Source organism: Prionailurus viverrinus, chromosome B1 (genome assembly GCF_022837055.1).
Source record: "Prionailurus viverrinus isolate Anna chromosome B1, UM_Priviv_1.0, whole genome shotgun sequence".
Taxonomy (NCBI): Eukaryota; Metazoa; Chordata; class Mammalia; order Carnivora; family Felidae; genus Prionailurus; species Prionailurus viverrinus.
The window spans coordinates 43,232,484-43,247,969 of NC_062564.1; the positions used below are offsets into that span (position 1 = coordinate 43,232,484).

General features: G+C 33.7%; 1 protein-coding gene across 9 annotated transcripts in view; it reads right to left on the reverse strand.

Moving 5' to 3' along the window:
* LOC125164952 (A disintegrin and metallopeptidase domain 3-like) overlaps window positions 1-15,486 on the reverse strand; it is a 156,194-nt gene that overhangs the window by 76,846 nt on the left and 63,862 nt on the right. For all 9 annotated transcript variants that reach the window (XR_007151879.1, XR_007151878.1, XM_047857667.1 and 6 more), the window contains exons 10-12: window positions 14,799-14,880; window positions 12,749-12,885; window positions 3,240-3,426 (exon numbers count right to left, since the gene is read on the reverse strand). Coding sequence is in view for 7 of the 9 variants with exons in the window: in XM_047857667.1 (XP_047713623.1) it covers window positions 3,240-3,426; window positions 12,749-12,885; window positions 14,799-14,880 (406 nt within the window). In the remaining 2 variants the exon portion in view is untranslated. The remainder of the gene's footprint in view (window positions 1-3,239; window positions 3,427-12,748; window positions 12,886-14,798; window positions 14,881-15,486) is intronic.

Below are 15,486 nucleotides of genomic sequence, written 5' to 3' on the forward strand. Positions count from 1 at the left end.
ACAAAAGAAGTCTCAGTACTTTTAAGAAGACTAAAATCATATCAAACATCTTTTCTGACAAAGGTATGAAACAAGAGATCAATTAAAAAAGAAAACTATAAAAATTAAAAATTCAGTATATGGTGGTAAAATAGTATGATAGTGAATAACAAATAAGTCAATAAAGAAATTTTTTAAAACTCAAAATATACCTTGAGATGAATGAAATTTAAATGCAACATAAAAAAAAGTCTATGGGATGCAGTAAAAGCATTTCCAAGTGGAAAGTACATAGCAATATAGGCCTACCTCAAAAAAACAAAAAAATTTTAAACAATTTAATTTTATAGCTATAGGAACTAGAAAAAGAAGAACAAACAAAGTTAGTAGAAAAAAGAAAATAACAAAAATCAGATGTTAATAAATTAAATGGAGACTGAAATCCCAATCTAAAAGATCAATGAAACCAAGAGTCAATTCTTTTATTTTATTATTTTTTAAAAATTTTTTTTTTCAACGTTTATTTATTTTTGGGACAGAGAGAGACAGAGCATGAACGGAGGAGGGGCAGAGAGAGAGGGAGACACAGAATCGGAAACAGGCTCCAGGCTCTGAGCCATCAGCCCAGAGCCCGACGCGGGGCTCGAACTCATGGACTGCAAGATCGTGACCTGGCTGAAGTCAGACGCTTAACCGACTGCGCCACCCAGGCGCCCCAAGAGTCAATTCTTTTAAAAGATTAAAAATATTGACAAAGTTTTGGCTAGACTCACCAAGAAACAGAAAAAGAAGTTTCATAATAAAATCAGAAATGAAAGAGGAGAGGTTACAACTGATACCATGAAGTACAAAGGTTCATAAGAGACTACTATGAAAAATTATATGCCCATAATTAAACAACTTAGTAGAAATTGATAACTTCCTAGAAATACATATAACAAAACTGAATCATTAAGAAAGAGAAAATATGAATAGATTGACTACTAGTAAGGAGATAGGGTCAGTAATCAAAAAACTCCAAAGAATCATAAGACCAAGTCCAGTTGGCTTCACTGGTGAATTCTTCCAAATGTTCACAAAAAATTTAACTAAATGTTACCCTCCTAAACTCTTCCTAAAAACCGAAGAGGAGTGATCACTTTCAAACTTAGTTAATAAGGCCTGAGTGCAAATTATTCAGATGCTTTTTAAGTATATATCCATTACACACTTTGTTCATCTTTCATGCATATATTTCATGTGTATTATATATCACAATTATATATCACATAAATATTTATCATTAAAGTGGGCAGAGAACTTCCTTTAAGGAGAACTAAAAAATACTAATGTGTATTTTAAGAAAGAGAATATAATTTAAATAAAATTCTTCACAGTGAAACTTTGACATGCAAAAAACCCTAACAACCAAAAGAAATGATAGGTAAAATAAAGCAAATATTTTCAGAATAAAAGTTATAAGGAATTTTCTAATGTAAATCACAGAGGTGACAGAAATGCAATATTTATAAAAATGTTATGTAAGTTAATTGGGTTGTAAATTGTAAACTCCATTATTTTGAAAGTGGCCTAGATATGGTTAAAACTTAAATATGTATAGCAAAAACACAAGAATAATCAGTAAAGGAAAATAAAAAGTATATATCCACTAAATTGCTTAAATAGAGGAAGAAAGAAAAACAAAACACACAGATCAAAAGAAATGAACAAAAATTTAATTAAAAAACAAATGTGGCAAAATGAACATAAAAATATGGAAATTTGGGGCATCTAAAGTTATAAAAAATATGCAGGAGGACTGTAAGGAGTCATAACACCTAAATGTAATGAGGTATACTAGAGAAGATCCTGGCACAGAAAGAGGCTATTCAGTATAAAGAAAAGAAACCTGGGGATGCCTAGGTGGCTCAATTGGTTAAGCATCTGACTTGATTTTGGCTCAGGTCATGATCTCATGGTTCGTGAGTTTGAGTCAGGCTCCATACTGACAGGTGCAGAGCCTGCTTAGGATCTCTCTCTCCTTCTCTCTCTTCCCCTCCCTCCATAAATAAATAAATAAACCAACAAACAAACTTGAACAAAAAAAAAGAAAGAAATCTGAATAAATTATAGACTTTAGTTAATTAAAAATATGCAAAAATTAATCACAAAAATGTTTAAGAGGATAATCTGATAAATAAAAGACAGATTGGATAATAAATTAAAACCCAATGTAGATCTTGAACTTAACAGTACAGGAAAAGTAAATGAGAATACAGAAATATCATAGAAATGCTAATTAAGAGAAGCTAGTGTGTGCATAGATATATAGATATGTCAGACTAAATAGACTTTAAAACAGAAAGCAACACTGGAATAAAGAGATTCCGTATTTGAAAATAAAAGTTAAATTTCCAGGAAGATATAACAATCTCCACCATAATTCTCTACCATATCAAAAAGCTTCAAAACACAGAAAGCATAAATTGAATAGCCTATAGTAAGAATTAGGCAAATCCAACTGCATAGTTGAAAACATAAATATTATCTCTCAAGTGCCAAGAGTTCAGGTAAATAAAACTCATACAGAAGATTTGAAGCAATCACTTAAAAATTATGATGTAATCAAGTTACGTAGAATTTAGTATCTAACAATTCAAGAGTTTACATTTTTTCAACCAAATATGGGACATTCCAAAAAATCAACATGCAATATAAAGACAGGCATAATAAAATGCAGATTTGCTATCTTACCAAGAACTGAAAGAAAAAAAAAGGTAATGGCAAATACTTAAATATAACAGTAACAAACCAAGGATTATTAACCCAATTCTTTGAAGTTAAGTTAAAATAAATAAAGTTATCCCAGATGCAAGGACAGAAATCAGGAGATGAGGAGGTAAACAACAACATACATGTAAGAACTTAATGAACCAATACAGTCTCTCTGGAGGAATTCAGGACATGATTGAGGTAATGATTATAGTATAGATGTTAATAATGTTTATGATACAGAAAGGTGGGTATTGCTATTAATGGTTACATAATAAAGAAAATCTACCTCTTTAATCCATGCTATACTTACCCCTCACTTAAACTCTTCAAATGCTTCAAATTCGGGATGTCAGTTATCAAAAGCCCCATATCTCCGTATCTTAGATGTTTAATAAAATGGTTCAGCATTTCAAAGAAAGTCCTCCTATATCACATCTATATTTATAAAACTACATGAGAAACACAAAAACAAATCTTTAGATAAATTATTAATGTTTGTCACTAACCTCTGGAAGACCACAATCACACTGTTCTGGTGGTTCCACAATTTTATTACCACAAATTGCAGTTCTTCCTTGGCGAACCACTTCTGAAACTGTTTTATTCTGAAGACATTCAAATTCAGGCTGTGAAACCTTGTGCTTAAATTCATCCATGCTGCAACTGCTAAAATACTTTACACCATGGGAATGTCTAAAAATAAATCATATTCCTCAGATAAATGGAATAAAATCAGTATCAAAGTAACACTCTATGAATTACTGAAAAGCACTATAAATTCTGTAATATTTCACTTACAAAGAGCCAAGAAGGAAGGGTGAGTGTTTTTATTGTTAATACAAGTTATAAATAACAGCAATAAGTTTATTTCTATGGTAATTCAATATAATAGAACATGTAGAGGAAGTTAAGGTGACATGAGTTAGAATATATTAAAACACAAACAATGCTTGCCACACAAAAATCTTTCTTTGCACATGTCCTATTATTACTTTCATTATGATTTCCAACATCACAGTTCTAATCATTATTACAAGCACTAATTATAAGAAAATGAAACATAATAGAAAATTTATGTAGAAAACTGAAGAAATATAATTGAAAATATTAGTGAAAAATCACAAGCATTTCTACTTTGATAACAAAATTGATCAATTAAAATATCTCAACATTGATTACAAAAAATGTATAAACCCTATATTCTTTTTATTTTGTTACCTATTTTAATATTTCTGTGCTTCTATATGTAATATATAATGATTTTTTATTTGATTTTGTAACAATCTAAAATATAGAGAAATGACACAAAAATCATCCAAAAGAATAAATTTTTTCCTGGGACAATGAGGAATAAGTTGTCAAATACAATCCTAGTAACTCTAAATATTTTAATGTACAATTATTACATAGATATTAATTCTAAAACCTTTCAAAATCAGGAAATAATTATGTATTACTAATATCTAATCTTCAGATGTCATCCAAATTTACCCTTCATCAAAATATTGGCACTTTATAGCAAAAAGATCCAGTTGAGAGTCAATAATTACATGTATTTTTTTTTCAGTTTTTTAAAATTTAAAATTTTATTTAAATTCCAGTTAGTTAACATGTAGTGTATTATTGGTTTCTGATATAGAATTTAATGATTCATCACTTACATGCAACACCCAGTGCTCATCACAAGTGCCCTCCATAATACCCATCACCCATTTAGCCCAACCTCCCATTCAACAACCCTCAGTTTGTTCTCTATAGTCTCTATACTTAAGTCTTTCTTCTGCTTTGTCTTTTTTTTCTCCATATTCATCTGTTTTATTTCTCAAATTCCACATGAAGGAAATCATATGGAATTTGTCTTTCTCTGACTGACTTATTTTGCTTAGCATTATACTCTCGAGGTCCATCCATATCATTGGAAATGGAAAGATCTCATTCTTTTTTATGGCTGGGTAATATTCTAATATATATAGATAGATAGATATCTAGATAGATAGATAGATAGATATCTAGATAGATAGATAGATAGATAGATAGATAGATAGATAGATAGATAGATATCTCACATATTTATCCATTCATCAATCAATGGATATTTGGGCTCTTTTCATAATTTGTCTAGATTGCTACTAGAAACATCAGGGTATGCATGTATCCCTTGAAATCAGTCTTGTGATCCAGTATGTGATCTTAGAGAATGTTCCATGTGCACTCGAGAAGAATGTGTATTCTGCTACTTCTGGAAGAAAAGTTCTGAACTTATCTGTCAAGTCCATCTAGTCCAGTGTATCATTCAGGGCCATTGTTTCTTTATTGATTTCCTGCCTAGATGATCTGTCCATTGTTGTAAGTGGAATATTAACATCACCTGCAATTATTGTATTCTTATCAATAAGATTGCTTATGTTTGTGATTGATGTATATATTTGGGTGCTTTCAAATTAGGTGCATAAACATTTATAATCGTTATCTCTTCTTGATGGATAGATACTGTAATTGTGATATAATGCCCTTCTTCATCTCTTGTTACAAACTTTAGTTTAAAATCCAGTTTGTCTGTTATTAGTATGGCTATTCCAGATTTCTTTTGACTTCCAGCAGCATGATAGATGGTTCTCCATCCCCTCACTTTCAATCTGAAGGTATCCTCAGGTCTAAAATGGGTCTCTTGTAGACAGCATATAGATGGATCTTGGTTTTTTTTTAATCCATTTTTTTGTATCCATTCTGATACCCTATGTCTTTTGATTGGAGCATTTACCCCATTTACATCAGAGTATTTCATCCATTATTATTGAAAGAGATGGATTTAGTGTCATTGTGTTATCTGTAGGTTTCCACCATGTTGACCACTCTTCTTTTTTATCCAAATCAGTCTTTTGGATCCTATGGGTAAATACCCAGTAGTACAATTGCTGGATCACATGGTAGTTCTATTTTTAATTTTTGAGGAAGGTCCATACTGTTTTCCAGAGTGGCTGCACCAGTTTTCAGTCCCACCAACAGTGGGACTTTCTCCTCATCCTTACTAATACCTGTTGCTTCCTGGGTTGTTAACGTCAGCCATTCTGACTGGTGTGAAGTGGTATCTCATTGTAGTTTTGATTTGCATTTCTCAGATGATTCTTTTCTTGTGTCTGTTAGCCATCTTATGTCTTCTTTGGAAAGAGATCTATTCATGACTTCTTCCCATTGTTTAACTGGATTATTTGCTTTTTGGGTGTTGAGCTTAGTAAATTCTTTATAGATTTTGGATACTAACTCTTCATCAGATATGTCATTTGCAAATATCTTCTCCCATTCCAAACATTGTCTTTTACTTTTATTGAGTGCTCCTTCCCTGTGCAGAAGATTTTTATCTGGATGAAGTCCTAATATTTCATTTTTGCTTTTGTTCCCCTTGTCTCAGGAGACACATCTAATAAGAAGTTGCTACAGCTGATGTCAAAGAGGTTGCTGCCTGTGTTGCCCTCTAGGATTCTGATGGTTTCCTGTCTAACGTTTAGGCCCCTTATCCATTTTGAATTTATTTTTGTGTATGGTGTAAAAAAGTGGTGCAGTTTCATTCTTCTGCATATTGCTGTCCAGTTTTCCCAACACCATTTGTTGAAGAGACTGTCTGTTTTCCATTGGATATTCTTTCATGCTTTATCAAAAATTAGTTGACCATATAATTTTGGGTCCATTGCTGGGTTTTCTATTCTGTTCTCCTGATCTCTGATTCTTTTTCTGTACCAGTACCATACTGTCTTAATCACTACAGGAGTGTAACATAACTTGAAGTCCAAAATTGTGATAGTTCCAGCTTTGCTTTTCTTCTTCAAGATTCTTGTCTGTTTGGAGTCTTTTGAGGTTCCATACAAATTTCAGGATTGTTAGGGGTGCCTGGGTGGCGCAGTCGGTTAAGCGTCCGACTTCAGCCAGGTCACGATCTCGTGGTCCGTGAGTTCGAGCCCCGAGTCAGGCTCTGGGCTGATGGCTCAGAGCCTGGAGCCTGTTTCCGATTCTGTGTCTCCCTCTCTCTCTGCCCCTCCCCCGTTCATGCTCTGTCTCTCTCTGTCCCAAAAATAAATAAAAAAAGGTGAAAAAAAAATTTAAATTTCAGGATTGTTTGTTCTAGCTCTGTGAAAAATGCTGTTGGTATTTTGATAGGGATTGAATTAAAATTGTAGATTGCTTTGGGTAATATAAACATATTAACAATATTTGTTCTTTCAATCCATGGGCATGGAGTGATCTTCCATTTCCTTGTGTCATCTTCAATTTCTTTCATCGGTGTTTTACAAAAGTTTTCAGAGTACAGATATTTTCCTTCCTTGGTTAAGTTTATTCTAAGTTATCTTAGGATTTTTGGTGCAGTTGTAAATGGGATGGATTGCTTGATTTCTCTTCCTGCTACTTTATTACTGGTGTATAGAAATGCAACAGATTCCTCTATGTTGATTTTGTATCCTGCCACTTATTCAATTCATTTATCAGTTCTGGCAATTTTTGGTGGAGTCTTTTGTGTTTTCCATATAGATTATCATGCCATCTGTAAATAGTGAAAGTTGGACTTCTTCCTTGACTTTTATTATGTTTTGTTATCTGATTGCTGAGGCTAGGACTTCCAGTACTATGTTAAATAACAATGGTGAGAGTGAACATCCCCATCTTGTTCCTGACCTTACAGGAAAAGCTCTCAGGTTTCCCTTAATGAGGATATTAGCAATGGGTTTTTCATATATGGTCATACGTTTCTTATCCTATCTATTATTAATATGGTGTATCATGTTGGCTGATTTGCAAGTATGAACCACCCTTGTAGCCCAGGAATAAATCCCACTTGATCATGGTGAATGATTCTTTTAATGTACTATCATTCAGTTTGCTAGTACCTTATGAGAATTTTTTTTATCCATTTCATTTCAATATTGGCCTGTAAATCTCCTTTATACTGGAGTCTTTTGTCAGGTTTTTGATTCAAGTTAATGCTGGCCTGCTGAAATGAGTTTGTAAATTTTCCTTTGTTTTTTATATCTTGGAATGGTTTGCAAGAGTAGGTATTAATCTTCTTTAGATGTCTGATAGAATTTACCTTTGAAGCCATCTGGCCCTGGACTTTTGTTTGTCCTGAGATTTTTGAATACTGATTCCATTTCTTTGCTGCTAATCATGTCAAGTTTTCTATTTCTTCCTGTTTCAGTTGTAGTTTATATGTTTCTAAAAGTTTATACATTTCTTCCAGGTTGTCCAATTTGTTGGCATATAATTTTTCATAATATTCTTTTATAAATTTGTTTCTCTGTGGTCTTGGCTGTTATTTCTATTCTCTCATTTGTGATTCTGTTTATTTGAGTCTTTCTTCTTGATAAGTCTGGCTAGGGGGTTATCAATTTTTTTAATTATTTCAAGGAACCAGCTCCTGATTTCATCATCTGTTCTATTTTTTTTAGGTTTCTGTATCATTTATGTCTGTTCTAATCATTACTGTTTTCTTCCTTCTGCTGGCTTTAGGCTTAATTTGTTATTTTTTCTTTAGCTCCTTTAAGTATAAGGATAAGATTTGAGATTATTACCTGAGATTTTTCTTACTTCCAGAGGTAGGCCTGCATTGCCATATACTTCCCTCTTAGGACCACTGGTGCTACATCTAAAATTTTTTGGACTGTTGTATTTTCATTTTCATTGTTTCCATGTATTTTTTAATTTGTTCTTTGATTTCCTGGTTGACCCATTCATTCTTTAGTAAGATGTTCTTTAGCCTTCATGTATTTGTAGTCTTTCCAAATTTTTTATTATGGTTGACTTCAAGTTTCATAGCATGGTGATCAGAAAATATGTATGGTATAATGTCATTCTTTTAATATTTGTTAAGCCTGATTTGTGACTTAGTATGTGATCTATTCCAGAGAATGTCCCATGTGGACTCAAAAAGAATGTGTATTCTGCTGCTTTGGGATGAAATATTCTGAATATATCTGTTAAGTCCATCTAGCCCATTGTGTCATTCAAAGCCATTGTTTCTCTGTTGATTTTCTGCTTAGATGATCTGCCCATCAGTATAAGTGGAGTGTTAAATTCCCCTACTATTATTGTATTATTATCAATGGATTCATCTATGTTTGCTATTTTTATTGATTGAGTGCTTTCGTGTTGGGAGCATGAGATTTACTATTTACTATTATTAGACCTTGTTGGATAGTTCCCTTTATTATGATACAATGCCCTTGTTCATCCCTTGTTACAGTCTTTGATTTAAAATGTAGTTTGTCTGATATTGCTACTCCAGCTTTCTTTTGACTTCCATTTGCATGACAAATGGTTTTCCAGCCATTCACTTTCAGTCTGCAGGTGTCCTTAGGTCCAAAATGAGTTTCTTGCAGACAGCATATAGATGGATCTTGTTTTTTATCCAGTCTGATACCCTATGTTTTGTGATTATAGCATTTATTCCATTCACATTCAGAGTAATTATTGAAAAATATATATTTAGTGCCTTTTTATTACTTGTTTTGTCATTAGTTCTGGAGATTTTCTCTGTTCCTTTCCAGTCTTTGTCCCTTTTTGTCTTTCCTTCCCACTCGAAGAGTCCCCTTTGATATTTCTTGCAGGGCTGGATGAGTGGTCCCAAGTCCTTTAGTTTTTTGTTTGTCTGGGAAACTCTTTATTCTGAATTATAGCCTTGATGGATGGAGTATTCTTGGCTACATTTTTTTCTCATTCAGCTCATTAAATATATCATGACACTCCCTTCTAGTTTGCCATGTTTCTGAGGAGAGATCTGCAGCTAGAGTTATGTGTCTTCCATTGTAAGTTAGGGACTTCTTTTGCCTTGCTGCTTTTAGGATGTCTTCTTTATCACTATATTTTGCAAATTTAACTACAATATGTCTTGGTGTTAGCCTGCTTTTGTTGATTTTGATGGGAGTTCTCTGTACCTCCTGGATTTGGATTCCAGATTAGGGAACTTTCCTTCCCCAGATTAGGAAAGTTTTCAGCTTTTATTTCCTCAAATAAGCCTTCTCCTTCTTGTTCAGCTTCATTCTTTTCCATTATTTTATATTCTGTATCACTTACTCATTCCTCTACTTTGTCCATCCTTGTAGTGATTACATCCAATCTGTTTTAAATTCCAGTTCTTCCATTTTTTATTTCTGATTTTTTAAAATTCTTTTCTCTCTGTGGTAAGGGCTTCCCTGATATCATCCATTCTTTTCTCAAGCCCAGCAAGTATGCTTATAATTGATGCTTTAAATTCTCCATCAAGCATATTATAGATAGATAGATAGATAGATAGATAGATAGATAAAGAGAGAGATAATTTCTCTTAGATCTCTGGCTGTGACCTTTCTTGTTCTATCTTTTGGGATGAATTCCTCTGTCTTGTTATTTTGTCTAAGTCTCTTCTTTTGTGTGTTAGAGAAACCTGTTATGCTTCCTGCTCCTGAGAGTAATGGCTTTATGAAGAAAAAGTCACATAGTGCCCAAGAGCTGGCACTTCAGGGAATGTCTCTGGTGTGTTCTGTGTGCACTGTGCTGCTGTGTTTTGGTTGCTCTATCCTTCAGGCCAATCCTCTGCAAAATGTTTCCTAGCCTATAGTGGGGAGTGTTTGGACCCTGACCAGACTGGTGAGTTTTAACTAAGTGTGCTCTAGTCAGCTTGTTAAATGAGACTTGAGGCTACTTCCACTAGAACTGAAGCCTTGTAAAACTGTGTTTGGGAGATGTGGTGCATGCAGGTGTTTCTGCTGGTGTTCTGGAGAAGGGGCCTGCTGCACTGGTTCTTAGGCACCCTTGCCTGAGAAAAGCAGTAGCAGCAGAGTACAGGAGGGTGGGACTTGCAGGTTAGGCAGCCAGTATTGGAGCTGTGCTGTTTATTGAAGCTGGTGAGAGACAGAAGAGGGAAATGGCACCAGCCAGCTCCTCTGTCCTCAGAGAGGGGTCTCCATGCTGCTGCTCTCAGGAAAGGACTCTCGGAAGAGTGAATAATTTCCCCTCCTATGTCCCAGGCATTTTTCAGGTTGCTGTCTTCACACTGTCTCTGGGTTGCTTGCTTGGCTGGAGCCGCACAGTGCAGCTCTATCCCAGCCAAGCTGCTGACTTTTAAAACTCCAAACTTTAGGGGTGTGCTATGGTGGGAGACTGTGCTGGTCTTCTGGGGGAAGGTCTGGCTACGTTGGGATGGATGCAGATTAACCGTGAAGGGCAGTCACACGAGAGCACAGGGACATGAGATTTGAAGCAAGTAGCCTAAATGGCCAGTGTCCATTCAGGTTAGCCCCCCCTCAGCAGGTGTCTCTGCGTTTATGCTGAGGGACAGGTGAGGAAATGGCACCTCTCCAGGGACACCAACGCTTGGGTCCCTGGAGAGGCATCTCTGTGAATGCCACCTCTCACAGATGTGTTCCAAGAAGAGGGAACAGTCTCTCCTCTGTGCACCTTTAGGTGATCCTCATATCCAGTTATTTGGAGAGAAATACCTTGTGGTATTTTTGGTGCATTTCAATTTGGGAAACTTGTGCTTTAATTTTTTTGTTTATTTTCCAAGTTTCACTCTGTATTTTTGAGAGAATAAAATACCATTTTGTGGGAGGCTAAAATACCATGCTGATACTTTTTACCATTTGATTTCCATCCTCTCCCTTATTCTTACAACATATTCTTCCCTAGGTAAAACTCCATTCCATTTTGGTTCTTGTTCTAATATTTTCTTCTTTCCTTTCTCACTACATATCACTGGTTTTCCTCAATTACTCAGCCTGTAAATACGAAAGGACACAAAGCTAAATCTTAAGGCACCTCTCTCTTATCACTCTTTCAACTTCTTTCAAAATATTCTGTTCATGGTTTTAATTTCCATCAATAAATTGATGGCTCACACATTTCAAATTCCTTGTCCTCTGAGATCAGAACCTGTATAACTGTGTATTTAACTCTGATGACTCAGAATCCCCAAATTAACATAAACTGCCCTTAAGACTTCTCTTTTCCTAAATAATTGCCTTTTTCAATATCTGTTAATAATTGTGATATTTAAAAGCCTACAAATAATTCTTAACATCTTTTTCCCTCTCAATCTTAATATATTGTATTAATGAGAATCATCTCCAAAATATTACTATATAGTTGTTCCCTCTGATATATTTTATATTCATTTTAAGGTAATTTTACTATCCATACTGCATAAATCAATTTAAAATGTGTTTTGTTAACATTTATGATAAAACTCCAACTCTTGCATTATGATTACATAATCAGGCTCTTTCATACATTCCTGAATCACCGCCTGACTTCTTTCCCTGACTTGTTATGCTTTAGTCTCATTGCATTTTACTTTCTTTCCCCAAGGGCTAAAACATTCTTTCTTATAGTCCCAGCCATTTTCTTTTTCATTTTTATCCTTCCCCCAATTTCCTTATTCTAGTCTTTTGAGCTTTTCAATCTACTTGCTATTCGAATATCACTTCATTTGCTGGCCCTGAAAAGTTTTCAACAAGCTCTTTACATGACCAGATTAATTTCCCTCATAACTGTTTCCTCAGGAAAACTTTCCTTTATCAGAAAGTTTCTTCTTCAAATGTATTCCCCATTTATTTCCTTCTTGGCATAAGCTTAGTTTATTCTTTGTTTATTCTTGTGCCTAATTTTTAATTTTTAGACCCTGATAGACTAAGATATTTAGGACATATCTATCTTGTTAAACATTTGTAAGACTAATACAATCCCTGCAACACAGTGATTACTGTGATAATTATTACATAATATTGTTAGTTGAATGAATTTCACCTCAAGAGTGTGGTAAACCCCCAGAAAGTAATCATCAACATTCACTTTCTGTGTAACATTGAATGTAGAAATATTAAGCACATTTTCTACCATATGAAATACTCTACTTTAAATAAGTTTAAACAAGCACCTAATGTATTTAATAAAAATATTCTTACTCAAGTTGTATTGCAAGAGATTATACATCAGTGACTACTACAAACTATTCCCAAAAGAAGACACAGATTTGATAAAAATAAAATCTTACATTGCTTCAGGATTCATTATGCATGTAGTTCCTGGGCAGTAACAATTGTAGATCTCATCGTATGTTAATCCCAGATTAATTCCAAGCAACTGTGCCATAACAACTGAAAATGCATCTAAAGTTATCATCTGTGGATACTAAATGCAAAACAAAACAAAACAAAACAGAATTGTTTTTTCTGTTTCTTGACAGAAGTCATTTTTTTTTACCCCCTTGATCTTTTCTTTTTGGCCATATAACCTAAATTCAAATACAAATTTAAGAAACTACTGTGCCAAATATCACTATTTTCTTAGGACTATGGAAAATTAGAAAAAAAATAGGCAAACTTTGTTTTTCTTTTTGGGTTGTAGTATGTTTAATCCAAATAGCACTGATATATAACAAAATAAGATTAATGCTACCATATGGTTTTATTACATATTATATTTCAATAAGCTTTAACAAAATTTTAGAAGAGAATGCATTGTTTCAGTAACTATATTACTTTTCAATGAACACTTAGAAAAATAAACAGATTCTTAAGGGTTGAATTTTCAATCAGTTTTGACTTCAGAAATATTTTTGGGAAAGAGCCAAATTAATTTTTTTTAAAGACAGAATACAATGACAACTTGCAGGTAGCATTTTTGTCTTCAAAAAAACACTTGGAAAGTAATGATGTCACCAAGACACAAACCCCCAGCAACCGGTAATCTTTTTACCATCTCCAATTTTTCCTTTTTCAGAATACACAGGATGTAGCCTTTTCAGATTGGCTTCTCTCACCAGCCACTACGCATTTTTCTCCATGTCTTCATGGCTTGGTGGCTCATTTTTAAAAATTGGACAGTATTCCTTTATATCAATTTACTCCAGTTTGTTTATCCATTCATGTATTAAAGGATATCGTGGTTGCTTCCAATTTTTAGCAATTATGAATAAAGCTACTATAAACATTCATATGCAGGTTTTCATGTGAACATAAGTATTCAAGTCATTTGGGAAATGCCAAAGAAGACAACTGCTGGATTATATGGTAAAAAAAAAAAAAATAGACTAAGCACTTGAATAGACATTTCTCCAGAGATAATATGCAAAAAGCATATGAAAATACGCTCATATCACTAGTAATCATAGAAGTGCAAATCAAAACCACAATGAAGTATCACTTCATACCAGTTAGGATAGCTGCTATTAAAAAACAAGAACAAAAACAGAAGATAATGCGTTGATAAAGATGTGATTAATATAAAATGTGAACTTTTGGTAGAATTATAAACTGTTTCAATCATCCTAGAAATAAGTATGATGGTTCCTCACAATATTAAAAGTAGACCTACTATATGATGTAGCAAATACCTACTTCTGGGTATATATCCAAAATAATTAAAATCAATATATTGATGAGCTATCTGCACTCCCCTATTCATGCAGCATTACTCACAGTAGCCAAGGTATGGAAATAACCTAAGTGTCCATTGACAGATAAATGTATAAAAAATGTCATATATATGTATTTGTATGAATATTATTCAGCCATAAAAAGAAAGAAACCCTGCCATTTGCAACAACATAGATGAACTTGGATGAAATTATGCAAATTGAAATAAGCCAGACACAAAAAAACAAATATTATATGATCTCTCTTATATGTGGAATCTAAAAATGTCATACTCACAGAAACAGAATAGAATGGTGGATTCTGGGGGCTAGATTGGAAATAGGAAGTGGAAAATAGGACCATGTTGGTCAAAAAGTACAAATATTTATTTAAGTAAGATGAAAAGTTCTGGAGATCTGTTTTACAACAATGTGAACTTACCTTAGTACTAATGAATTGTACACTTAAAACTAGCAACAATGGTAGTTTTATGGTATGTGTATTTTACCACAATAGCAAAAGACTTAAAAATTATAACATTTGAGTTTCAAATCTAACAAAAAAAGCATTTTATAAAAATTTGTCAAAACAGCATGGTAGAAAACTATACATATTTTGTTTCTTGAAGTAGATATTAACTTTTAATACATGAGATAATTACTGAATACATGGGAATAAAATGCATACCAGAGCAATTCCCGCAGCAAACTTTGGATTACATGCCATTCCATGATATGTTGCTCCCACATAATTAAGATGGTTCCTATAACTATAATAAATAATATATTTTCATATAATAAACTTTTTCTTCTGAATAAATGCATTTTAAATTATTACTGACTTAATGACTTTTAAGAATTAAATTTCTCAATAAAGCTTTGTTTAAAAAAATTTTTTTTAATGTTTACTTATTTTTAAGAGAGAGAGAGAGAGAGAGAGAGAGACAGAGTCTGAGTGGATGAGAGGCAGAAAGAGAGAGGGAGACACAGAATCTGAAGCAGGCTCCAGGCTTCAAGCAGGCTCCAGACTTCAGCACAGAGCCTGACGCAAGGCTCGAACTCACCCGTCATGAGATCATGACCTGAGCGGAAATCAGACACTTAACCTACTGAGCTACCCAGGTGTCCCTAAAGCTATGTTTCCTACAGTTCTTACAGTTCCTACAGGTTCCTACAGTTCCTACAAAGTTAAGTTCTAAAGTCTACTTTAACATTATATGGTATACAGCTCAAAACCCAGCAGTGCCTAATCCTTCCAAAACATTAATTATCACTGTTGCCATCACTGGATGGATATAGTCCTAAGACGTACAAGCCAAGATAGCTTACTTCCATGATTTCCACATAGTGAACCCCTACAGTATCTAAAAAATGTT